Source organism: Bubalus bubalis, chromosome 11, assembly GCF_019923935.1.
Source record: "Bubalus bubalis isolate 160015118507 breed Murrah chromosome 11, NDDB_SH_1, whole genome shotgun sequence".
In the NCBI taxonomy this organism is placed as follows: Eukaryota; Metazoa; Chordata; class Mammalia; order Artiodactyla; family Bovidae; genus Bubalus; species Bubalus bubalis.
Genome location: NC_059167.1, coordinates 94408364 through 94434917, shown reverse-complemented (window position 1 = coordinate 94434917; position 26554 = coordinate 94408364). Strand labels below are relative to the sequence as shown.

General features: G+C 43.5%; 1 protein-coding gene across 1 annotated transcript in view; it reads left to right on the top strand.

Moving 5' to 3' along the window:
* Window positions 1–8151: 8151 nt before the first annotated feature.
* The window catches only part of PDE8B (phosphodiesterase 8B), a 258802-nt gene continuing 240399 nt past the window's right edge, over window positions 8152–26554 (top strand). The window contains exon 1 of the mRNA XM_025296373.3: window positions 8152–8438. Coding sequence (XP_025152158.2) covers window positions 8415–8438 — 24 coding nt within the window. The 5' untranslated portion in view covers window positions 8152–8414. The remainder of the gene's footprint in view (window positions 8439–26554) is intronic.

Sequence of the window (26554 nt, the reverse complement as noted above, 5' to 3'; positions counted from 1 at the left end):
AGATCGGATGGTTAGGTGAACGGTGGTTGGTGAAGGAGGCTTTGGCTGGGACAGGTCCCTAAATAGTCACTCAGCCAGATTGTGAAGTTGATGGACGCAGAGTCTGGGCTGGGTTTCTTGATCGTTGAGTCCTCCATACCTAGCATTGTGCCTGGAGCTTCGTAGACCCCAATAACCATTTATCTGAATAACGTGATGGATGAAACGTCAAGAACACCCAGCAACATAAATGTGGGTCTGGGGTCTTAGGAGAATCCAGAGTTAGGGTCAGGACCTAACATTTTCAGACCCAGAAGAAGCAGGTGATGACGGTGTTTGTCTTCCTGCTTCTAGTACTTTTTAGGTCAAAGCACCTCCCAGGGAACAAAGGCCATTTGATGGTGTTTGAAAGAAAAAGGATAGTCTTTCAATCTTCTCCGGCAGCTTAAAAGGACAACATTATAACTCCTGTATCCCAACCTCTGTTCATTCTTTCGTTTATTCATTCAGTGAACATGAATCCAGTGCTCATTTTTTTGTCTGGGAATACAAAATTAAGACAGATCCAGTCTTAGCTCTCAAGGAACTTAGTCTGGTAGAAGCTGCAGACGTGACGCAGGAAACAGCAGTGTTCATGACAGCTACAGAGATTTCGGGCCACTGGGGAAGCCACGGGTGGCAGCCTACATGGGCTGGAGGTCTCCCAGGAGGCAGGTTGAGTCCTAAAAGATTGTCCCCCCTGTTTACTTTATTGCTGGCATCTACCCATGCCTTCTCCCCCAACCACCCAATAAGGAAATTAGAAAGTAAGTTCCAGTAAGTAGATAAGTAAGCAAAAGTCTTGAAACTGACATTACTGGCTAAGGTAACACTTGGTCTCAGATGCATTCACACCAAAGTGCCATCCGCCAATCAGTGAACTCAAGTGGAGAGTTCATTCCTTCTTCCTTCCCGAGGTCAGGAGGGCGCAAAGTAGGTATCTGGATTGGAGAGAGGAGAGAACAGGTACAGGAAGGGAGGCTGAGGGCTGTCTAGACAAACCTTATTGACTGCAGGATTTTTTTGGAGGATCAGTATTCTACCTTTAACTCTTTGCAAACAAATGGAACGTATGTCAGGAGGTTCGTTTGTTTATCCATGTTCATTTGTTTGGTTTTTTTCTTTTTTTTCTTAGCCTCTAGCAGCTGAACATAGGGTCCAAGGTCTCGGAAATGTTCTTATGGACCTGCCCAATGTGTGTTAATACAAATCTCCCTGTTTTGTGAAGGTGGTTGACTGGTTTTAAAACATGGGTGATTTTGTTACAAGTGCACTTCATTCCAAGAGGTTTTGTTAATCAGTACATTCTTGCCTTTCACTTGAATATGATGACTAGTGATGGAAGGAAAAATATAAGTTGGGGAGGAGAAGCAGAGGGGGAAACAAGAAATAGAGTGGTCAAAATCTAAGGGGCAGATGCTTCTTACTTTATCTATATTGCCCTCATTTTTAAAGCCTGCTATAGTTGTGAGAATTTGATTAAATTGCATTTTAATTCTTAGATAAATTTGGAAAATAGAAGTGTTTTTTGTTTGTTTGTTTTTTAAATTTACTCCTACCTCCTCTACTTAATTTTTTAAAGGCAGATAAAACATCCAACCCCAGAAAGCTTTGTTGTGTGTGTAGAACTGTATTTCACTTTCTAGAAGAACGCTAGTTCTGTTAGGGAGTAACTCTCTCCACCTGCAAACTTCCGGGTTTTTGTCAGCCTTAGCCTGGAAGATGCTGGTCTGGGACCCACATCTGGCCGGAGGGCAGGTACCTTACTTTCTGACCATCCACTTAAGTCTCTGCGTCCAGCCCTCTCTCTGTTCACCGCTTGAAAACCTTCAAGGCTAGATCCGCAGCTCTCCTGCTCAGAGCCTCCTCACTCATCTTTATGTTGAGGATACCTGAATTTTTAGCTCCAGTCCAAACACTTCCTGTCATTGCAGACCTGTTTCCTCTTACCTGGTAGACGTCTTTCCTGTGTTCCACAGGCATCTCTGACCCCCGACTCAGACCCGCTCACCAGAGTTCCTGCTTTTGCCCAACCAGTGCCTGTCTTAGTGGTTCATACCGGCATCCAAGAGCCGCCCGCTCAGAGCCCATTGGCTTCCAAGTCCTATTGTGTCCTTGGGTTTCTTTCTTATTCTCCCCCTCCTCGCCATTCCTGATGCCAGTGTTCTACTTCAGGCTCTCCTCCACTCTTCTGGATTATTCTTAGTTGTTTCTCTGTCTCCGTTAGCCTTCTGCAACCTGTGCTTGCCTCCGCCCCCAAATTTATCTTTATAATGTACCAATCTGGACGTCTAGTCCTTGTGTAAAATCTTTCAGAAGTGCTCCATAAAGCTCTTCATATCAGTGGACAAGTTGGTTAAAATAGTTTCCTTCTCTTTGCTGGGTTTTCCTCCTATCAGCCGGCCTGGCCCCTTCGCTGGCACCCTCTGTGGAACCTCGCTGAGTTGGCAGGCGTGGCCTGTGGTTCTGCTTCTTTCTGATGATTGGCCCCAGGGCTAACAGTAGCAGCTGTGGGCGTGGCCTGTGGTTCTGCTTCTTTCTGATGATTGGCCCCAGGGCTAACAGTAGCAGCTGTGGGCGTGGCCTGTGGTTCTGCGCCCTTTCTGATGATTGGCCCCAGGGCTAACAGTAGCAGCTGTCACAGATGACTCCCAAACGTGTGCGTCCAGCCCTGATCACTGAGTCCAGACTCAGAGATCCAGCAGCTTGCTTCACATCTTCACTTGGATCTCTTGCGGAGACTGGAGCCGGACAGGGTCAAACCAGAGCTCTTGGCTTCCACCCATTCTTTTCCTGCTCCTGCCTCTCTCTTCCCCATCTGAGTAAATGGGTCCACTGTCCACCTGACTGCTCAGGCCCCAAACCTAGGGGGTGTCGCTGTCTCTTCTTTCTCCTCGCTCCAGTCCCCACGGGCACTCCGTCTCGAGTCCCGTCGGCCTCACCCTCAAGACCCTACAGCCCCGACCTGACTGTCTCTACTGTCTCTGCTGTTTCCTCCTCCATCATCACCACCTCTCAACTGGATTGCTCCAGGAGCCTCCTGCTGCCCTGTGAATGCCTAGAATGAATTCTCTACACAGTGGCCAGAGGACCTTTTAAAAAAGCAAATTGTATCACGTTTCTTCTCCGCTTAACACCGTCACCAGGCTTCTTGTTGCACCTGGCCATACCCACAACGGCCTCCTGTGTCTTCCTGGAACTTACCAAGCTTGTGAGGCCTTCAGGATTCTACATTTGCTCCTCTCTTCCCTGGGATCCTCTTCCCTCAGATCTTTGCTTTCCAGCTCCTTGAGGTAATCTATGTGTCAGTTCAAACATCCCTTCCCTCGGAAGCCATCTCTGACCTCCTAGAGTCACTTTATCCATCTCTTTCTATTGCAATAATTTATCATCTTCAGCTCATGTTAAAATGATCTCTTTCTTTTATTTTTTCATGGTAATTGTCTCTTCCTCCACCAGGACATAAGCAGTATGGATTCACCTTGTTTTCAATCTGTTTTATACATCCATTGTTGTTCAGTCGCTCAGTTGTGTCCGACTCTTTGCAACCCCATGGACTGCAGCACGCCAGCCTTCCTTGTCCTTCACTGTCTCCTGGAGTTTGTTCAAACTCATATCCATTGAGTCAATGACGCCATCTAAGCATTTCATCCTCTGTTGCCCCCTTTTCCTCCTGCTCTCAATCTTTCCCAGCATCAGCATCTTTTCCAATGAGTTGCCTCTTTGCATCAGGTGGCCAAAGTATTGGAGTTTCAGATTCAGCATCAGTCCTTCCAATAAATGTCCAGGCTTGATTTCCTTTAGGATTGATTTGTTTGATCTCCTTGCAGTCCAGGGAACTCTCAAGAGTCTTCTCTAGCACCACAGTTTGAAAGCATCAATGCTGGGTGTAAGAATCAGTGACAATTGGAGGAGGGGCTTGTTCTCAAATATCCTTAAAGGAATATGTGGCAGCCACTTGGCACAGTGGCTTCTCTTCAGATTCAAATGCAACTTTATGCTTATGGCCTCCTGCTGATAAATAATGATGATGATTTTGCTGATAATGCTCAACTTTCTAGTTTCATGTTTAAACTTTGCAAATCTATAACTCTAGGCCATAGAGCTAATGCCTGTCCATGTGACAATACAGGTTTGCTCAAAACTTTCTATTCCTCTCTGTCTCTGACTTGAGCCCTTCTGACAACAGGGATCCAGGCTGCAGAAGGTCTGGTCTGCAATTATGTAGGAGATGGGTTGTGTTTTCTTCAGGGAGCTTTGCTAGATTCAGGCTGAGATTTCCATATGATTAGGGAAGACTGAATCTACTCACATATTTAGAGTAAGGGAGGCCGCAGGTGATGCCCAGTGACCTCTCAGAGTCTGTTTTTCTGTTGTCAGAAGGTCAGTCATCTTACTGTTTGTGTATTCCTTTGGTTCAGGATAGGGTTGGTGGTAATGGGATAATGGTATACCAACTGGCTGGAAGAATTACAACAGGAGTTTAATGCACACATTGCCATAGAAGGTAAACCATGGGCTTAGTTTCTCCAGAAACTGTCAAATGCAGGCAGCACTCGAAAGTACTAGTCTTTCATACTTTAGCAATCGCATAAATACCATCAACATCTTCAGTCTTCAGAGAATGGCCAGTGATATGTTCAGAGAAGCCGAAAAGGTGCGTCTCGTTTGTTTTAACCTTATCAGTGGAATCAAAGTCTTGTTATTAATCTATAACTGCTGCTCTTCCACTCATGTGTGGCCAGACTTCCATTTATTCCCTATAGGAAAACAGCTCTTTACTCTCCCAGTGTATTTTTCTGCCTGTTGGGTTATAGACCTGAAACAGATTCCATCACAAGTCTAGGGCCACCAAAAGCCAACAGCCAACAACCAACCGGAAGCTGTTGTGCTCTCTCCCATATTCGAAACAGCTAGACGCATCGAGCCATGGGCAAAGCTGTGGAATGGGTGCCATTGGATTTGCTGCCCATTTCCTTTTACACCATAAATGGATATTCTTCCTAAGTAAGCATTGTGTTAAGTTGCTATTCAGAGTAGAAGGGAGTGTCAGATCCACAGTCTTATGAAGGCTTTAAAGGCACAAAGAGTTGCCACAGGTAGAAATATTTACAGTTTTCAACTTTAGGATAGAGCAATGCTGGACCAATTAGAGAAAAGAATAGAAAGAAAAAACCACTTAGAGGAAATGACAAGCTGTGTAAAATCTGGGTGGAGGAGACATTATGGGCATGAGTAGTGGGTAGGCTGGACTCTGACCGCTGTGAGTTAAATCACCCCACGTTAGCTCTCACTACTCACCTAGCTTAGGAGAGGCAGGCAGTGTATCACTCCTGGCAGTAGGGGTGCCAGGGGAGGGACAAGCCATGACCTCACAGGTGGCTGGTTGGAACAGAGAGGGAGGGAAGCCGCATGGCTACGGTTTGAATTGGGAGAGGCGTTACTGGCATTAACCACCGGGACTCAGATTCGGTGGGGAGATGGATGCTTCCTGGTTCAGAAACATTTTTCTTGTAGAATGTGGGCGGGACTCTCGTGGAGATGTCCAGCAGGCAACGGGAAGTGTGAGAACAGCGCCTTCTTATGCTGTGATAGACCTCTCAGCCGCTCCTCCGCTAGACTGGGAACTCTGTGCTTTGGGGTTCTCTTCCCTTCTTTCCCTTCTTCCTTTCCTTCCCTTCACTTTAGTTCCCTGTCCCTCTCCTCCCTCCCTTCCTTCTTTCTTTCCTTTTTCTCCCTCTCTCTTTAAAAATCACACATCACTCCATAATACCCTTCAAGGTATATAACAGGGTTAAGTGTTAGCCTCAATTTTGCTGTATTGTAGCTGGGATGGGATAGAAAACTTTTAACACTAGGTGTCTAAAGATACCGAAAAGCTCACGAATATGTGCGGACCCTCAGTGCTGGCTGATCGTTTTGAGACACCATCTGTTTTTATGCAGTGTCTTGGGAACAACAGATGACCTGCTGGTTGGCACAGGGCCGTACCATGAGCTACTGGCCTCCTAGTACTTCTCGAGCGGCTCTTCTGGAAAATCCCCTGCACCTCCAGGAGTGAATGATGTGGCTTTGGTTGTTTTTTCTTTTTAATAGACAACCAGAAAAGAGATTCAGAGGATCTGATGCCTTTACCTTTCCGCATCTTCTCGTTGTTAGTGTTTTTCCTGTTTTCCTCTTACTTTACTTTCTGAAGATATTTATTGGTTCTTTTTGCTTGGGTTGACCTACCCTGAGTTCTTCAGACTGTCCTTTTACCTGCTGAGTTATTTTTGCCTCAGACTTTCTCAAAGTTGTGTGCTTTACCCCTCTCCAAGTCTCAACCTGAACTTGCCCTTTCGCCTTCAGATGCCTTAGCTGTTGCACTTTTCCCTGTCTGCGTGCTCGGTCGCTAAGTTGTCTCTCTCTCCTTTGCGACCCCACAGACTGTAGCCTGCCAAGCTCCTCTCTCCATGGGATTTTCCAGGCAAGGTCTGGAATGGGTTGCCATTCCCAACCTGGAGATCAAACCCACATCTCCTGCCTGCGTCTCCTGCATTGCCAGGCAGATTCTTTACCACTTGAGCCACCTGGGAAACCCTTCCTTGTCTATTCAGGCTATGATAGTGAAATGATGATAGATTATGCTGCTGATTTCAGTGACCTTAACTCTTTTACCTAATCTCCTTTGCCTCACATTTCCATCTGTGGACGGAGGAAGTGTATTAGTTTTGCTGTTGTACATAACACACCACCACAAATTTAGTGGCTTAAACATACACATATATTATCTCAAAGTTTCTGTAGGTCAGAAGGTAAGCATGGTTTTATAGGTCCTCTGTGTTAGCTGAAGATACAGTCTTATCTCAAGGCTCAGTGAGGGGAGGGCTCACTTTTGGGCTTTCCTGGTTGTTGGCAAGACTTAGCTCTTTGCAGTTTGTTGGACAAAGGGCCTCAGTTTCTTACTGGCTCTAGGCCAGAGGTCCCCTCGGTTCTTTGCCACATGGGCCTCCTCAACATGGCTATTGCTCTATCAAAACCAGCAAAAGAGAGCATCTCCTATCAAGACAGTACCATAGTCTTTGAAAAGACATCCCATCACCTTTGCCATACTTAATGGATAGGAAGCAAGTCACAAGTTCTCTGACATTCAAGGGGTGGGGAGTCCTCAAAGGCATGAACATTAGGAAGTGGGATAACGAGATCATCTTAGAGTCGGTCCATACAAATAGCAGTGCTCTTGAGGGAAAAGATTTGGAGCTCTTTTAAAAAAGACATGAAAGGCTATATTCATACTGCTCTCTTGGCTTATGGTTGGCCTTTATGGATAATGGCTAATGCCCAAATAATAATACTTCTTTTTGTCTCTCTCCATGTCCTGTGAAATAGGTTTTACTTCTAAAGATGACTTGTTTTCCTTTCCTGCCATTAGAAATTTCATCAGCCTCTCTGGATGAGAAAGTCAGCAGGAAAAGATCACTGTTGTTGATCTTGGTTTTAACTGGACTGACTCAGCCCTGTGGGCAGTTGAGAAAGGAGAGGCCTTTGTAAATGTTCCCTAGGTCTTTGTTAGACATCCCTCCACCAGAGGAGCCAGGTATGGGGCAGGTGTGGTAAGAACCAGGAGCTGGAGGCCAGGCTTATTTACAGCTGAAGCATTTAACTGGGCTCTGAAAGCTTCACCATATCTGCGCAGGCCTTTGATTCCAGCTCGCTAAACAGACTGGAAGGAGGCAGGAAGGGGACCAGGACCTTTGTCTTGATCCACATTTCTAAGTTGTCCCCACAGTTAAGGCTGAAGGACAACAACGCATCACACCCCACCAACTCCGCAATAGACACATGGTGGAGTGTCCTTTACAAATTCATTTGAATACAGAAGTCTTCCTTTCAGTTTGAGGAAGAACTATCTATGATCTGTCCTGACTGCTGTCTGTGACAGAATCTCTTTAAAATGATAGTGTACGCGGATTTGAGTGAGGAAGGAGGCAAATCTGATCCTTCCGTGTTTTCTTGCACATGGAGATGAAAACGGGAAGAGTGGGCGTGGTGAGAAAGAAGCTCCCTGTCCAGATTCCCAGTCCTGAGACGCGCCAGGTTGGGCAGCGCTGGCCCTTAGCCCTAACTCCCCTCGAGTGGCGAGAATAGCTAGGGGGGCACCGAGCAGGCTCTGAGTCGGGCTTCACACCCCGGGAGGGGCGCTAGGACCCAGGCACTCGCCGGCTCCAGGCGCGCCTGGGGAGTGAAGGCAAAGAGGCTCAGGCTCGCGGCCAGAGTCCCTCGGAAGGACCGGCCCCTTGGCGCGGGGCGGGAGGCCCGAGTGCGGAGTGCGGCCGCCCTGTGCCCTCTGTGCGGGGCTGCGGTGCGGGCCACCGGCACCGGTCGAGCGCCCGGCAGCCGCCCGGCAGCCGCCAGCCATGGACCCTCCGAACGCCGGCCAGGTGAGCCCCGAGCGCTGGATCTGCACGTCCGGCGAGCCGCCCCCTTCCACCACCCCTGAGCCCAGAGCTGACCCTGCACCCCTTTCGGACACCCTGCAGCTCCGGAGGGGCTTCTCCCCTCTCCAGCCTTTCCATGTACTGGTGCCCAACTTCCTTCTTCCTTCCCAGGAGGGGCGCACCTCGATTGTCTGCTGTAACCGTCCGATTTATAATTTCAAATGGTACCAATCACCCACCAGCAGTGCGTCTGCGTCTGTGTGGCGCTTTCCCTGGGCAAGAGCCGACCTGCAGCGCCGTCGGGCCAGTGGCACTGACTCCTGTTGCGCCCCGAGTTTCCCACGCCGTCTCTGGGTCTCTGGGCGATCGTGGTGTCCCTGCCTTCCTCTGAGTGCTTCCAGCGGCTGCGTAGCTGCCATCCCTCCCGAAAAGCTAGCCCCCGCCGCCCCAGCCCTCGGCTTGGGTGGAGCGTGCCCTCCGGGATTCGGGGACCCACGCCGCGCGCGCGCGCACCCAGCTCACAGGTCCGCGCTCGCTGGGCACCTTGACCTGCTGTGAGGTTTATACTACCAGCCTGCGGTGGGGGAGATGGAATGTAGCTTCAGAGAAGGGGCTCACACTGTGGGCTGTAGGAAAGTGCGGGTGAGAAGGGTCCACGGTGCAGGGAGGCGTTGGACCAAGGCAGAAGCTGCCTCCCGGAACTTGGGGTGGGGGCGGTCCTGGTGGGCGTCGGATGTCGCCTGAAAGTGCACGTAGTTACCGGGACCAAGTGGACACGGTCCTGGAGTGTTGTGGGAGGCGAGGCTTGCATTAGCCTTTATAACAGCTTGGCTAGAGGTATTCAGCATGCCCAACCATTCTGCTTCCGGCTCAATCTGACAGGAGTTTACTGTCTCCAGATTGGCAAAACCAGAAAAACATCGCTGAGGAGTTGCTCTGGGCCAGTTTCTAGGGCTGCAAGACCACCCGGTTGAGTGGTGGCTATCCGGCCCGACCCCAACCTTGGCGGCCGGCTGGATCCGGGCACTGGGGGGCGTGCCTGCTCTGATAATAACTGACGCGCCTGTGCCAGAACCTGAAGTTAAACACGTAGTGCAAACCTAGAAGAGACACTTCCTCTAAACTCTTGTGTGTTGTGTCAACCAAAACATTTACACAGGGCCCGAAGGGGTAGGTGAGAGGCAGAGGACCCGCCCTCTAGGATTGTATAATCTGCTGGTCAGCATCACAAGTTCTACTTGACTGCCCCTCTGACCTTGAATGAGCTGTTTTAACTTGGCTCAGTTTTCCAAGAAGCAAAACAGAAGAACGGTAATTCTCCAGCAGGGGAAAGAGCATTGCTATTGGGAAGCCTGCTACCTGAGTTCCAGCCCCACCTGTACCAGCTTCGAAACTTGGGACAAAACACATAACCTGTCTGGATCTCAGCTACCACAAAAGGCTCAAAAAGATCCTTTAATTCTGGGAGTTTCTGTAACAGTAATTTGCCATGCTTTGATAGCTTTCCCATGCTCACTGCTTCTTTAGAGTCTAGATTGTACTTGGTTCCACAGAGCATACATGGACCAAAGAAATACTGGATCAGAATCAGAACTGTGGGTGAACTCTATTTTAATTCTATTCTGTTTATAGAGCTGCACAAATCTTTCAGGCTTAAGATCTGTGGAAATAAGCCTGGCTGGTTTAGTTAATACTTAGAATGCCCTGGGAAGGACCTCAAATAGAAAGTCCTGTTTTAAGTCAGAGTATGGTTGCATAAGGAGAAGGCAATGGCAACCCACTCCAGTGTTCTTGCCTGGAGAATCCCAGGGACCGGGGGTGGGGGGTGGCGGGGAGGGGGGGCCTGGTAGGCTGCCTTCTTATAGGGTCGCACACAGTCGGACACGACTGAAGCGACTTAGCAGCAGCAGCAGCATGGTTGCATAAAAGGTTCTGTCTGTGCATTTGAAAGACCTTTGCCATAACCACCCTGTTAACCTAAGTGAGTAGAAGAGACCCAAACTGATCCTTCAATAGAAGAGGGCTGGTTCTACTGTGTATTTCATGGAGGCACCTTGGGTTATACCTGATGAACAATATATTTACTTAGGAATGACTCTGTTAATATTAACTTCTCAGAAAAGTAGTTTATCACTTCAGTAATGAAATAATGAAATTGTCTTTAGAGGATTCATTAAATATCAGAATGCCTAATATTGCTAGAGTTTATTGGGGTAAGCACTGGTTTAAAAAGCACTGCCTTTTTATTTAATTTCAGTAAGGAAAATAAGCAGAATGATTTATTATGTTTTCTTACAAGATAATTTTTTAAAGGAGATTAAAAAAAAGTAAATACAACACAAATTAAGGAAACCTTGTTTCTTCAGGTTCCAGAGATGAATAACATCTTCATTACCATAATGGTGCCTATCTATTAAGCACTTACTATCCACCACGTATTGTTCTAAGCACATTATGTACATAGTCTCATGGAATCCTGTCAACAACTTCTGAAGGAAGTGCTATAATTTCTTTCAACCTACTGGTGGGGGAACTGAAGCTTCTTACGTGAGATCACCCAGCTGGTAGGCAGTAGAGCTCCTTGGGTTCATTTGCAATAATCCAAGGGATGTGTAAGATGGAGGAGGTGGGGAGGGAAAAAAGTACCTACTGAGTGTTGACTACTTTATACCCCTCAGTGCACAGATATTAATAAACATTTTATGAGTTGTGTTTTTATTTTTCTAGGTATCTTTTCTTGCTTTTAATATAATTTGGGCATCTTTTAATATGAGCAGAGGCTGACCTCTTTCTTTTTAACTACAGTACATAGATTTGCATGTAGATGGATGAATCATTATTCATTCAACCAATTCCCTGTGAGTCAGCACTTGGATTATTTCTAAATTTCCACATCACGTACGGGGCTAGCACTGTGGGTCTTCATGTTTATATATTTCTGCACACCTGTTCAGATATTTCTGGTAGATTAATTCCTAGGGGTGAAATTGTTATAGAAAGAGCATGGTTACTATTTAGTATGTATTTTTTAATAGATACTGCCTACTGGTGTTCACAAAAAGAAATGTAATTTCTGATCTGGCATCCAGTTCTTCCTTTAACACATTTTCGGGCTTTTGATGAATCAGTGTATCTGAGTGGGTCTCAGGTGTATCATTTGTAAAGTAGGGTTAGTAGGACGTGTTGGTTTCAAGGTCTCTTCTGCAAATGTGTACAGTTAGAGGATGAACAAATAAAATTGTCCATATTTGACTTTTTTGTTGTTTTTTTTTACTTCAAAAACATAAGTTTCATATGGATTTACCTAGCAGCACATGAACTCCTGAAATACCCATTTTTGGTACCCCAGGTTTCTGAGGACTTCAGTGTGAGATATGGCTTTGCCTTATCTTGCATGCAAATCTGTGTCCAGCTCTCTTTTTGTAAAGGCCTCAGTCCTGCTGGATTAAGACCTACCCTACTGACCTCATTTAATGTTAGTCACCTTTTTAAATGACCTCTCTCCACATACCATTACATTCAGAGGTACTTGAGGCTAGGACTTCGGCCTGGGAATTTGGCAGGACACAGTTCATTCCATAACACATTCTCTGTCAGATGGCACGTACTGAGGTATCGTCACCTGTTTTTATTTGAGAGGACAATATGTTTCTGAAGCTACATCATGGAATCCTCTCTCTTTTCCCATCACATCCTCCCCCATTGCCTTAAAAAAATGTGTGTGTGTGTGTGTGTTTTAATTCCCTGGGTGTTTTTTAAAGGGGTCCAGTATTCATACTTGTGTCAAGTAATCTTTTTTTTTTCAAGTAATCTTTTATTAATGGCATTGAATCTCATGTGAGACAAGGTGACTATAGGTGGGAGGTGGTAAGCGTTTGATTAAGAGCTTGCATCCCGAAGCAGGCTGCCTGGGTTTCTAATCCAGCATCATGACTCACCAGCAGAGTTTTATCATCTGTAAAATGGGAAGAGTAATACTTAACCTTACAGGGTTACTATGCTGATTAAATGAGATAATGTATGTAAAGTACTTGACCTATACTGCTGCTAAGTCACTTCAGTCGTGTCCAACTCTGTGCGACCCCAGATACGGCAGCCCACCAGGCTCCCCCGTCCCTGGGATTCTCCAGGCAAGAACACTGGAGTGGGTTGCCATTTCCTTCTCCAATGCATGAAAGTGAAAAGTCAAAGTGAAGTTCTCAGTCATGTCTGACTCTTAGCGACCCCATGGACTGCAGCCTACCAGGCTCCTTCGTCCATGGGATTTTCCAGGCAAGAGTACTGGAGTGGGGTGCCATTGCCTTGAGGGCTCAAAAATGGGACTCTGATTACTTTGCAACTTCTGAAGTCCACGGGCTCAGTGTGGTCTGCCCCAGCCTGTACCCCAAGTGTACTGACAGCCCAGAGGCTTTGCTCCTGGAGTTTCCAGAAGCACACGTGCATGCTGTGGTCTCATAGTTGTTGAATAACCATTGTAAATGTTCAACAGCTCACACACATTAAAGTCACAAGCTCACAATTCTATCTGAGAGCTGAAAAGCAACACCAGAGACCATTCCCTCAAATCGCCCATTAAGATGATAGCCCCATTTCAGTTGAGGCACCCAGCTTGGCAGTCAAAGTGTTAAATGTGAGAGCAGCATTTCGGTTTTTCTGAGATGTATCCTTGCCCATTTTAGTGCCCCTGGAACCAGGGTGTGTTTTGCAATCAATGGTACCTGAGAGTTAGAAACATTTTCTCATTGATCTGCCTGAGAAGATAACCTCAGACTTACGTTCTCACCGCAACTTTTCCTTGGAAACAAGGAGTTAAGACAAGTGTGGATTGCTCTATACCTGGAATGAATTATCTGTCTCGATTATTGTGAAACTCTAGATTCCTGGGACCACTCTGGGACTAGGATAGCTTGCAGTGGTCATGTGGCCTTGGGCCTGCTGGACTAGAGTGATACGGAGGCCAAAGGAAACCAAGGTAGCGGGTTCTCTGGAGCTGAACCAGACACGTCACCTCTAGCAACTGTGTGCATCCCCCAAAGCAGAGGAAGGTCAAGGCCAGATCTGCGTTGGGAGTAGTTGCTGGCCTGCCTATGAGACCACAGATACTGTACGTACTGTATTTCCTGTCCTGTCTCCTACTGTGAAGCTAAGGAAGGGCACAGCTAGGAATTCAAGGGTGTTGTGAATTCATTACCCATCTGGATCTGTGACCACTCCCACCACTCCTGCTGGTGGGACAGCTCCTTATCAACTGCTGACGGCCAGGCAGTGGTTGTGATATACTTGTCATTGCCTGTGAATGCATTTACTAAGTATTACTTTCTGATATTTTCAACTTTTCAGTGGAGATAGGTGCATTGTTGATGATACATATCTTGAATTTAATTATTGATTCAGGTGATTTCAAAAAGGTTACACTGTGACTTGGCATTAAAACAAATAATTGTTTACAAGGTTATACGGAGAGTAGAGGGGCTAGAGCAGGGTGGATAAATTTGATATTTATAAAGCAAAATATTTGTCATTGGAGAAATGATGCGATTTCAGTTTTCTTTTTTTGCAAATGCTTTTAATATGGAGCCAAATGCTTTTAATATGGAAAAGATACCCACAAGTACACTGAGCTAGATTTATATTTTATTATTGAGATATACGTAAGAGGATTACCTATTATGTCAAGTTACTAAACCAAAGGCAGGAGAAATTGCCGAATCCCTCAGTATAGTTGAAAAAATTCAAGGCTGTGAGAGGCTACTGGAACCAATTCTTGTATCTTATAAGACTATTATTATGCCATTATGGGAGAAGGCAATGGCAACCCACTCCAGTACTCTTGCCTGGAGAATCCCATGGACGGAGGAGCCTGGTGGGCGACGGTCCATGGGGTCTCGAAGAGTCAGATACGACTGAGCGACTTCACTTTCACTTTTCACTTTCATGTACTGGAGAAGAAAATGGCAACCCACTCCAGTATTCTTGCCTGGAGAATCCCAGGGATGGAGGAGCCTGGTGGGCTGTCATCTATGGGGTTGCACAGAGTCGGACACGACTGATGCGACTTAGCAGCAGCAGCAGCAGCAGCAGCAGCATGCCATTATGTCATAATTAAATGGGCAGCATTTTTTTTTCTCTTAATGGTACATAAAGTGTTGGTGTTTTGTACAATCAGTGGTATCTTAGATTTGATTGTTGTTGTTGCTCAGTCGTGTCCGACTCTTTGTGACCCCATGGACTGCAGCACACCAGGCTTCCCTGTCCATCACCATTTCTCAGAGCTTGCTCAAACTCATGTCCATTGAGTCAGTGATGCCATTCAACCATCTCGTCCTCTGTATCCCCTTCTGGAATATGGTAAAAGTGGTAAAGAGAGGTCTGGAACCTAGATCTCCTGCCTCACAAGCTTTAATTTCCCTTGCATCCACATTCCTTGACCAAGGTGTTATCCGTATCCTCCAGATTGGTGACAGAGGCATCTTCATGACCCTGAGAGGGACGAGCCTAGGCTGCAAAATTTAAGGAGGCCTTCAAATACAGGGCCAGCATCTGAGAGTGAATACCTTCTTAAAATGGCAATCTAGTTATCTTGCCCTAGTCCCAGCCCTGGTTTTGAGCTTTGAAAAAGGTTTCGAAGTTTTCCCTAGATGATTAGGAAAATTAAACAGAAGTATAAGTAGATGAAAAAACAATCATCTAAAACACATGCCCAGCCAGTGTCCTCCATTGCAAGTGTGAGTGCTCCTGAGTGACCTGTGGAGAGCATCACCAGCAGCGGTGGGCACGTTGCTAAGAAAATGACCTCAAAAACACAGTAACACTGTGTGAGTTCTTTACCCTTGTATATGTGTTCAGAGGCCATGGCGGACTAATAGGAAAACAAATGATTTTTTTTAATTTCTAGGCTCTTTTACTAGTTCCATTTAGCATTTTTAAAGAGAAAATTCAAGGCCATCTTCCTTGCAATGGCATGGAACGTGAAGAGGTAAATTCAGCGCCTCATCAAATCGCCTCTGTTTTGAAAAACTGCACAAAAGATCTTCTCAGTATCCCAGGAGTGCCTTAGAAGTTTGGGGAGTTCTGGATCCTGTCCTAGCTGGTGGTGGGGTGATATGAGGAAGACTAATTTAGATAACATCAATGTAGACTTTACTATGAGCCTCTTTGGCAAACAAGCCATTGAATGGCATTTCTGCCTGAGGAGCATCCTTTAACAATACACATTTTTCTGTCTCAAAGAGGAAAAACTCAGTTTTATCTCAGAATGGCATTTTCCAAGGGGCCTGCTGAGGTATTCTCACCGTCTGTCTTTTGCTGAGCAGGCTTCTCCATTTAAGGAAGGGCATTTCAGGTGTTTTCAAGTGGCAGGCGCCAGAAGTTCTTAGCATGAGGTCACTCATGTTGTGGGAATCCATTCTGTTGGAAAGGCCATAGCACCCCCATGAAAGTGAAAGTCACTCAGTCGTGTCTGACTGTTTGTGACCCCATGGACTATACAGTCCATGGAGTTCTCCAGGCCAGAATACTGGAGTGGGTAGTCATTTCCTTCTCCGGGAGATCTTCCCAACCCAGGGATGGAACCCGGGTTTCCCACATTGCAGGCGGATTCTTTACCAGCTGAGCCACCAGGGAAGCCCAGTGGATCTCTACAGTAGCAGAAAAGATCCCATGGCTGCAGGGATTGCACAAGAGAGAAAAACAAGCAGGAACATGGGAGAGCAGAATGGAAGGAGAACAGGGGAAGGCTGCCCAGAGGAAGAGAAAAAGCACCATGTCCCAACCCTTTTGCATCACAGGACAAGGAGGACAATGGTGATGTTGTCTTGGATGCTGGAGGTGGTGGACAAGGTGCTGTCTGCTCCAGGCCCTGCACAGGCGGCCTGAGGGCTGAGAGAACCAGTATGTTGTCCTACTGTGCCAGTTCAGGCAGTCCACTGCTGAGAAAGCCTGGTGGAAAGTGCAGCCATCCGCAGGAGGGAGGCAGGCAGCCCAGGGCCACTGGCTTATCCTCCCGGCCTACCTCAGACAATGAGCGGCCTCTTGTCTTGACCCACATGTAACTGGTCTTCTTATTTCTGCCCGAAGCCCTACCTCATAGGCTCGTCTGCGGAACTTCTCTCTTTTTCTGTCTGAGCGAGATCTGGAGACCAGGGAGAGCTACGGGCAGCAGAGGAGGATGTAGCCGAGGGTGGTTGTGTCTCCCCTCTGACTTCTCTTCCATTAAAGGAGCAGGTTTCCAGTGCCCATGCAACAAGTTACTACTGGGCATCACGCAGGTAGCAGACAATGTTTCTCTCCTCTTGGCGCTTACCTTCTGGTATGGGGTGAGGGGAAAGAATGAGAGAGTGAGAGAGAAAGCAAGCAAGTCAGAGGGCAGTCAGCATGTCTGAGGGAGAGAGAGCACCAGGGAGAAGATAAACCCAGAGAGGACTTCCTGAGGTGGGGTAGAGAATGTTGCTTTATTCACTTAGGGTGTTAGAGAAGGCCTCCCTGGAAAGGTAACATTTGAGCCAAGTCCCAGAGGAAATGGGAAGCGAGCTGTGTAGATGGCTGGGAAATGCATTCCCAGCAGGGAGGAAGAGTAGGTGCAGAAACCTTGAAGGAGTATTGCCATGTCCAAAGTGCGGCGTGGAGGCCAGTACAGTCAAAGAGGTCACTGAGGGCCTTGTCCTCTGCTGTGAAGACTCTGAGCCAGATGGGAGTGATGGAGCCTGATCTAAGCTGGGGCGATCATGCCGGCTGCTGTATTGAGAGTAACCTGAGGGGAGCCAGGGTGAAGCCTTGGTCCAAATAAAGGCCCACCTGGACGCCTTTCTTCATAACCTGCCTTTGAGTACCTCTAAGAGAGTTTTCCGGAGAAGGCAATGGCACCCCACTCCAGTACTCTTGCCTGGAAAATCCCATGGACAGAGGAGCCTGGTAGGCTGCAGTCCTTGGTGTCACTAAGAGTCGGGGACGACTGAGAGACTTCATTTTCACTTTTCACTTTCATGCATTGGAGAAGGAAATGGCAACCCACTCCAGTATTCTTGCCTGGAGAATCCCAGGGACAGAGGAACCTAGTGGGCTGCCATCTATGGGGTCGCACAGAGTCGGACACGACTGAAGTGACTTAGCAGCAGTAGCAAGAGAGTTTTCAAGGGAAAAGGTAGGTCATGGTTTGTTAACTGAAAAATACTGCTCTACATAAATAAACCTAGTCAGTGGACAGATGAGAACTGATGGAATCGTTGGTTGCAGAAATGGATCTGATAAATGGGGTGAAAGAAAGAGAGAGAGAAGCCTACCATCCATGAATTTGGTGCTGTTGCCAAGTGAGGCACGCTAAGAGCCAGGAGAAAGCCAGTCTTGGCTAATCTGTGGTCTGACACACACCTGGGCGAGACAGACGTGCTCCTGCAAGCATCCTTTCGCTTGGTCACAGCAACATTGGTCTGGTTTCAATGACTGCGTTCACAGGTCTGAAAATCCCACCATCGCACTGGGTCTAACATATGCAGCAGCTGTCTGATCTACTGGCCAAGGCCTTCTACAGAATCAAAACAACTGCTGGTCTCTTAATAAGTATTCCAGAAAAGCTTTCATCAGCTGAAGTAAAAATAGACTCAAGAGTAACATCATTAGTAAAGAATGGCGTGCTCATTTTTTAGTCATACCATAGGTTGAGTGTTTAAAAGAGCTGATAATTAGTTTCTCATAATTCAAAGCTAGAAGCCCAAGACCAAGATGCCATCAGGGTTAGTTTCCAAGAGGCTCCTCTCCGTGGCTTGTAGATGGCTGTCTTCTCACTATGTCCTAACAGGGCCTTTTTCCTGGCACTCATGGAGAGTGCTATGGTGTCTCATCTTTCCTTAAGGTCACCAGTCCTATCGGATTAGGGCCCCACCCATTATTTCCCTAAAGGCCCTATTTGCAAATATAGTCATATCAAGCATTAAGACGTCGACCTTTGAATTTTGGGGGGCACTTCAGTCTGTAACATCAGGCAAATGTTGCAAGGTTTTTTTTTTTTAATGTACCTTTAAAGTGTACAGTGTGCTGGTTTGGACAGAAGTGCAGCCCATGAAACATTACTGCAATCTGGATATAGTACTGTTCTGTCATCTCCTCCCTTGTGCTTTTGCCCGTCAATTCGCAACCCCACCATAGACCTCAAGTAGCCACTAGTCTTCTTCTTATTCCAGTAGGCTAGATTTATCTTTTCTAGGATTTCATATCAGTCAACTCGTACACGTAGCCTTTTGTGTCTGTGTCCTCTCACCCAGTGTGACGATCTTGAGATTCATTCACGTTGCTGTGTGTATCCGCAGTGTGTCGCGTTTGATCACTGAGTCGTATTCTGTTTTATGGATGTACTGCAGTTTACTTACTCAGCTGGTAATAAACACTTGGGTTATTTCCAGCTTGGAGCTGTTATTTTAAACTCCGCTCTAGACCAGCCTTTGGGCATGTATTTTCATTGCTGTTGGGTGAGTGCCTCGAAATGAAATCTCAAGGCTGTAAGGTAAGTATATGTTTAATATAAAACTGCTGGGCTGTTTACATTCCCATCAGCAACGTGTGAGAGCGCCAGCTATTCTACATCCTTGTTGTCACTTGGTATTGTCGGTCTCTTGCATTTTTAGCCATTTGAGCAAATGTATCGTGATATCTCATTGTGACTTTATTTGCAGCTTTGCTAATGACTAGTAATGATGCTGAGCATTTTGTTTTTCATGTGCCTACTGGCTATTTTAATGTCTTGTATTGTGAAGTGTCTGTTCAAGGTTTTTACCCAGTTTTTATTTGTCTTGATTATTGATTATAAGAATTCTTTATATATTCTGCATACAAGTCTTTGAATATGTATTTCTTCCAGTCTGTGGCTTGCCTTTTTATTTTCTTCGGATTATCTTTAAAAGAGCACACTTTTACACTTTTGTTGAATTCCAGTTTATCGAGTGTTTTTTCTTTCACGGTTTATGCATTTTACATTCTTTCTAGGTAATGTTTGCTCACCTCTAGTTTGTAAAGATCTTCTCCTGTGTCTATTTCTAGCTTCTTTAGTTCCACGGTCTATTTCTAGTCAATATTTGTGTATAGTGTAAGGTAAGGGAGGAGGGTTGCTAGTTTGTATTTTGTTTTTGCATATGGCTATCCACCATTTGTTGAAAAGGTTATATTTGCTCCATTGAATTTTCTTGGCACTTTCATTGCAAATTAATTGACTCTCTTAACTGAGTCTCTATGTGGACACTATCCTTATGCCACTACCAATCTGTCTTGATTACTATAGCTTTATATTAAATTTCTGGACAAGGCAATGGCACCCCACTCCAGTACTCTTGCCTGGAGAATCCCAGGGACAGGGGAGCCTGGTGGGCTGCCGTCTATGGGGTCGCACAGAGTCGGACACGACTGAAGCGACTTAGCAGCAGCAGCAGCCGCATATTAAATTTCAAAATTAAATATTGTTATCTTCCAACTTTGTTTTTTCTTTTTAAAAATACATTTGGCTATTCTAAGCCTTTTGCATTTCTACACAAATTTTAAAGTCACTTTGCCAGTTTCTACCAAGAAAACCTACTGGGGTTTTGACTGAAACTGTATTGAATCTATTGATCAGTTGAGGAAGAATCAGCGTCCCGGCAGAATAGTCTTCTGATCCAAGAATATTATATGCAGCTATTTATTAAGGACTTCTTAATCTCTCTCAGCTGAGTCTTATAGCTTTCAATCCAGGGATCTAGAGAGAGACTTTTATGCTTTTAATATCATTGTAAATAGTGTTTTAAATTTCAGTTTCCAGCTGTTCATTTTTAGTATATAGAATATAATTGATTTTTGCTTGTTGACACGTATCCTGTGAGTTTGCTGAATTCACTTATTTAGTAGCTTTTTCTGTAGAGTGTTTAGGACTTTATCTGTGCAATTATGTTGTCTGTGAATAAAATTCTACTTGTTCCTTTCCAATCTGAGTGCTGCTGCTGCTGCTAAGTCACTCCAGTCGTGTCCGACTCTGTGTGACCCCATAGACGGAAGCCCACCAGGCTCCCCTGTCCCTGGGATTCTCCAGGCAAGAACACTGGAGTGGGTTGCTATTTCCTTCTCCAATGCATGAAAGTGAAAAGTGAAAGGGAAGTCGCTCAGTCGTGTCCGACTCTTCGCGACCCCGTGGACTGCAGCCCACCAGGCTCCTCCGTCCATGGGATTTTCCAGGCAAGAGTACTGGAGTGGGGTGCCATCGCCTTCTCCGTTCCAATCTGAGTTGCTCTCCTTTTTCTCTATTATACTAGCTAGGGTCCCCGGTGTAGAGTTGATAATAGTGCACACCTGTGCCTTATTCCTGATCTGGGGGAAAGCACTCAGTCTTTCACTTTTAAGTAGGATGATTGCTGTTCGTTTTTCATAGAGATTTAAAAAATCAGATTGAAAAAGTTCCTTTCTACAACTGATTTATTGAGAGTTCTTATCATGAATAGATAGCACATTGTCAAATGCTTTTCCTACATCTATTGCAATGATGATTTTTTCCCCTTCATTCTGTTAATGAATTATATTGATTTTTTATTATGGTAAATGCACATAACAGAAGATTCACTTTTTAACCATTTTAAAGTATACGATTCAGTGCTGTTAAGAATGTGCATAATGTTGTACAACCACCAGTACTCTCCAGTTCCAAACGTTTTTATCTCTCCAAAAGGAAAGCCCGTGCCCAGTGGGCACCACTCCCCATTCACATCTTCCTCCAGCCCCTGGTCACCACTAATCTGCTTTCTGTCTCTGGATTTGCCTATTCTGGGAATTTCACATAAATAGAACCATAGTGTGTGGCCTTTGTGTTTGGCTTCTTTTACTTAGCATAATGTCTTCAAGGTTCATCCATGTTGTGGTATGTATCCATACTTCATGTTTTAAAAATGACTGTATAGTATTCATGGGTTTCCCAGGTGGCTTAATGGTAAAGAACCTGCCAATATAGGAGACATTGGAGATGCTGGTTTGATCCCTGGGTCAGGGAAGATCCCCTAGAGTAGGAATCGGCAACCCACCCCAGTTTTCCTGCCTGGGAAATCCCATGGACAGAGGAGCCTGGTGGGCTACAGTCCATGGGGTCACAAAGAGTCAGACATGACTGAGCACGCACTCACTAGCATTGCTGTATAGTATAGACACACCACATTTTGTTTATCCGTTCATCTGTTGATGAATATTTGGGCTGCTTCCACCTTTTGGCTCTTGTGAACAACGCTGCTGTCAACATTCATGTAAGTTTTTGAACATCTGTTGTCAATTCTTGGGGTATAAGGGTTTCAGGTTTTGCACATCATTACTAAACTTGTTATTTTTCTTTTTTAAAAAAATTTAAGTATCTTAGTGGGTACGAAGTGACATCTCATTGTAGTTGTGAATTGCATTTCCTTTTTATCCTTGTTGGCCACTTGTATGTCTTCTTTGGAGAAATTTTTAATCAAGTTCTTTGCCCCTTTTTCCATTAGGTTTTTTGGTCTTTTTATAGTTGACTTGTAGAGGTTTATTTTTTTTTTTTAATATATATATATATATATATATATATTCTGGATCATTAACCCTTATCAGGTATTTGATTCTCAAATATTTTCTCCCATTCTGTGAAGTGTCTTTTCACTTCCTTGATAGTGTCTTTTGGTGTAAAAGTTTTTAATTTTAATGAAGTCCAATTTGTGGACTTTTCTTTTGTTGCTTGTACTTTTTGGTGTCGTGTTTAAAAAACCTTTGCCAAATTCAAGATCATGAAAATTTGCCCCTATGTTTTCTTCTAAGAGTCTTATAATTTTAACTTCTAAATTTGTCTGTGACGCATTTTTAGTTTTTATATATATGATGTGAGGAAAGAGTCCAGCTTCATTCTTTCACACACTGATTGTCTTTTGAATGTGAAACTAACCTTGCATTCTTAGGATAAACACAACTTGATCATGGTGTACTATTTTGAAAAATATATTACTGGAATTGATTTGCTAAATTTTGTTAGGATTTTTGCATTTATGTTCAGGGAGATGTTACCTGAAATTTTTTCTTAGAATGTCTACTCTTTTGTAGTTTGCTTTGTCATCTGGATAATTTTGGCCTTATGAATTGTGAAGCGTTTCTTATTGTTCAGTTTTATGAAAATGTTTGTGTAGTGTTGGTATTATTTCTTCCTGGTGAGCTTTACAGGCTTCACCAGAGAGTATTTCTGAGACTGGAGTTTTCTTTGTAAGCAAATTTTAAACACAAATTCAGTTTCTTTAGGGAAATTTACATTTAAAAATACTTTTTCTTGAGTGAGGTTTGATACTTTGAGTAATTATCTAAATTGTTAATTTATTCAGATAAACTTGTTTGCATTATTTCTTCTTAACCTTTTAATGACTGTAGGGTGACTGATGTCAATAACTGGTGTCTTTTTTTTTTATTGGCCAGTCTTGCTAGAGGTTTATTAATTTTATTGATCTTTCAAAAAACCAGCTTTTGTATACATTAAGTTTGTCTATTGTTTACTTGTCTCCTATATATTAATTTCTGCTTTTATATTGTGTCCTTTTTTCTTCTTAGTTTAGATCTAATTTTCTCATTTTTATTTTCCGTAGACTTTTAAGTGGAATCTTAGCTCCCTAGAGTTAAACCTTCTTCTAATAAAAGCTTATAAAGCCATAAATTTCCCTTTAAGAACCACTTTAGCTGTATATACAAGGTTCTATTTCGTTTCAGTTTTATTCAGTTGAAATATTTTCTAATTTCCCTAGTTCTTATTTGACTTATGGGTTACTTAGTATGTTGTTTAATTTCCAAATATATCTGGGTTTTTCAGATAATTTTCTTATTGAGTTCTACTTTAAATCCACTGTGATCAGAGAATATTCTGTGTGTGAGTTCAATCTTTTAAATATATTGAGACTTGTTTATGGATTAGCCTATAGTATATCTTAGTGAGTGTTAACATGTGTACCTGAAAAAAAAATTTATTCTGCTCTTATTGGGTAGTGGGATCAGTATAAATTATGCCAAGTTGATAAATGGTATTTTGCAAGTGTTTTATATACTTACCGATTGTTTTTCTATTTGTTGTATCAATTGCTGCAAGACGAAACTTCCGAGTAGAATTGTAGACTTGTCTACTCCTCTTTTCAGCTTTATCAGTTTTTGTTTAATATATACTGAAGTTCTCCAATTGAGTGCTTCCATATTTAGGATTGTTGTGTCTTCTGGATGAATTGACCTCTCTATCATAATGAAATGCCCTTTGTTATGCCTAAGTATATCTTGTTCTGAAATCTACTTTATCTGATAATCATTATAGCCAGCTTTCTTTTTAGTCTTTGCAGGGTATATCTTATTCTATCCTTATCCTATCTTATTCTATCCTGTTACTTTTAACTAATCCATCTTTATAGTTAAAGTAGATTTTTTAAAGTAATATATAATTGGTTTAATTATTGTGCTTGGATAATTTACATTTAAAGTAATTAGTAATCACAGTAATTTAATTAAAACATTTATATGGTAGAATATAGGGCACTCCTATTAGTATTTGTTTCCTTTTTTCATCTGTTTTTTGTTTTTACCCTCTTTGCATTCTTTCATGTTAACTGAGTAATTTTAATGATTTTATTTCATATTAGTCACTTCTTTGTTTCTTTTCTTAGTGATTGCTCTTAGATTCACAGTGTATATTTTTAAGTTATCATAATGACTTTTAAATATTATTACACTCTTTACTGTTTAGAGTAAGAAGAACCCTACAATATGCTTCCATTTACTCCCTCCCGTCCTTTGTGCTGTTTTTGTTATTTTTCTTCTATATGTTTCATAAACACAATACATTGCTATTATTTTTGCTATAAAGTGAATTATCTTTTAAAAGCAATAAAAATAAAAAAAGGTATTTTATGTTTAGCCTCATGTTTACAGACATTCCTCGGAGATATCGCAGTTTCGGTTCCACCCTTGCAATAAAGTGAAAATTGCAGCCACGTGGCACACGCATATTCTTGTTTCCCAGCGCCTGTAAAAGTTGCTTTTACACCATACTATTGTCTAGTGAGTGCGCAGTACCACTATATCTACAAGTAACATACATACTCTAAATCAAAAGTATTTTGTTACTAAAAAAGGCTAACCATCAGATGAGCCTTCAGTGAGTGGCAATAGTGACATCACAGATCACGGATCACAGATCAGATGACAAATATAATGATAATGAAAACATTTGAGATACTGAAAAAAGTATTAAAATGTGACCCAGAAACACAAAATGAGCAAATGCTGTTGGAAAATTGGTGCTGATAGACTTGCTTGTTACAGGGTAGCCACATACCTTCAACTTGTAAGCACTGCCTTCTCTGCAAAGTTCAGTAACACAGAGTACAACAGAACAAGGGATGCCTGTATTTTAATGCTGTTCATTTATTTGTGTATGTTCTAATTCCTAACTGGTCTCATTTCCTCTACTTAAAGAACTGTTAACAATTTTCTTGTAATGCGTAATTGCTGGTGATGAATTCTGTCAATTTTTGTTTGTCTGAAAAAGTCTTTATTTACCTTCATTTTTTGAATGAAATTTTTCCTACGTATAGGTTGACAGTTTCTTCTTTCAGCACTTTAAAATAGTCCTCTATTTTCTTCTGGATATTTTTAGTTTCTAATGAGAAGTCCATCATTGTTATTTTTTCCCTCTGTATTTACTATGCCCTTTCCTCTGGCTTTTTAAAGATTTTCTTTTTATCAATATTTCCAGAAATTATATTGTATCTTGGTATGGTTTTCTTTTGGTTTGTCCTGCTTGAAGTTTGTTGAATTTCTTAGATGTGTTGAGTCGCTGAGGCTCTATTAGTTTTCTTTTAGCTTTCTCTCTCTCTTTGCTTTACTTTGAAAAATTTTAATTAACATGTCTTCTACTTTACTGGTCTTTTCTTCTTCAGTGTCTGATATGCTCTTTGTTCTATCCAGTGGCTGTTTCATTTCAGAACTTGTATTTTTCATTTTTAGCATTTGATTCCTTTTTAAAATCTCTTCTTTAAAAAAAAATCTTCTCATAATGTTTATGTTTTCCTTTCAATACTTGCACAATAGTTACAGTGACTCTTTGAATGTTCTTATATGCTAATTATAATTTTTTTTTATTTCTGTTTCCATTTGCTGATCTTTCTTGTGATTACTGGCCATATTTCCTACTTATCATACCTAGTCTTTGCAATTGTATGTTCAGTTCAGTTCAGTTCAGTCGCTCAGTCGTGTCTGACTCTTTGCGACCCCATGAATAGCAGCACGCCAGGCCTCCCCGTCCATCACCAACTCCTGGAGTTCACCCAGACTCACGTCCATCGAGTCAGTGATGCCATCCAGCCATCTCATCCTCTGTCGTCCCCTTCTCCTCCTGCCCCCAATCCCTCCCAGCATCAGAGCCTTTTCCAATGAGTCAACTCTTCACATGAGGTGGCCAAAGTACTGGAGTTTCAGCTTTAGCATCATTCCTTCCAAAGAAATCCCAGGGCTGATCTCCTTCAGAATGGACTGGTTGGATCTCCTTGCAGCCCAAGGGACTCTCAAGAGTCTTCTCCAACACTACAGTTCAAAAGCATCAATTCTTTGGCACTCAGCCTTCTTCACAGTCCAACTCTCACATCCATACATGACCACAGGAAAAACCATAGCCTTGACCAGACGGACCTTTGTTGGCAAAGTAATGTCTCTGCTTTTGAATATGCTATCTAGGTTGGTCATAACTTTCCTTCCAAGGAGTAAGCGTCTTTTAATTTCATGGCTGCCGTCACCATCTGCAGTGATTTTGGAGCCCAAAAAAATAAATTCTGACACTGTTTCCACTGTCTCCCCATCTCTTTCCCATGAAGTGATGGGACCGGATGCCATGATCTTCATTTTCTGAATCTTGAGCTTTAAGCCAACTTTTTCACTCTCCACTTTCACTTTCATCAAGAGGCTTTTGAGTTCCTCTTCACTTTCTGCCATAAGGGTGGTGTCATCTGCATATCTGAGATTATTGATATTTCTCCCGGCAATCTTGATTCCAGCTTGTGTTATGTTAGGCTTTTTAAATATTACATTGTTGAGTGTTTAGATTTTTTTTTTCCTTAAAGAACATTGGATTTTGTTTTGGCAGACAA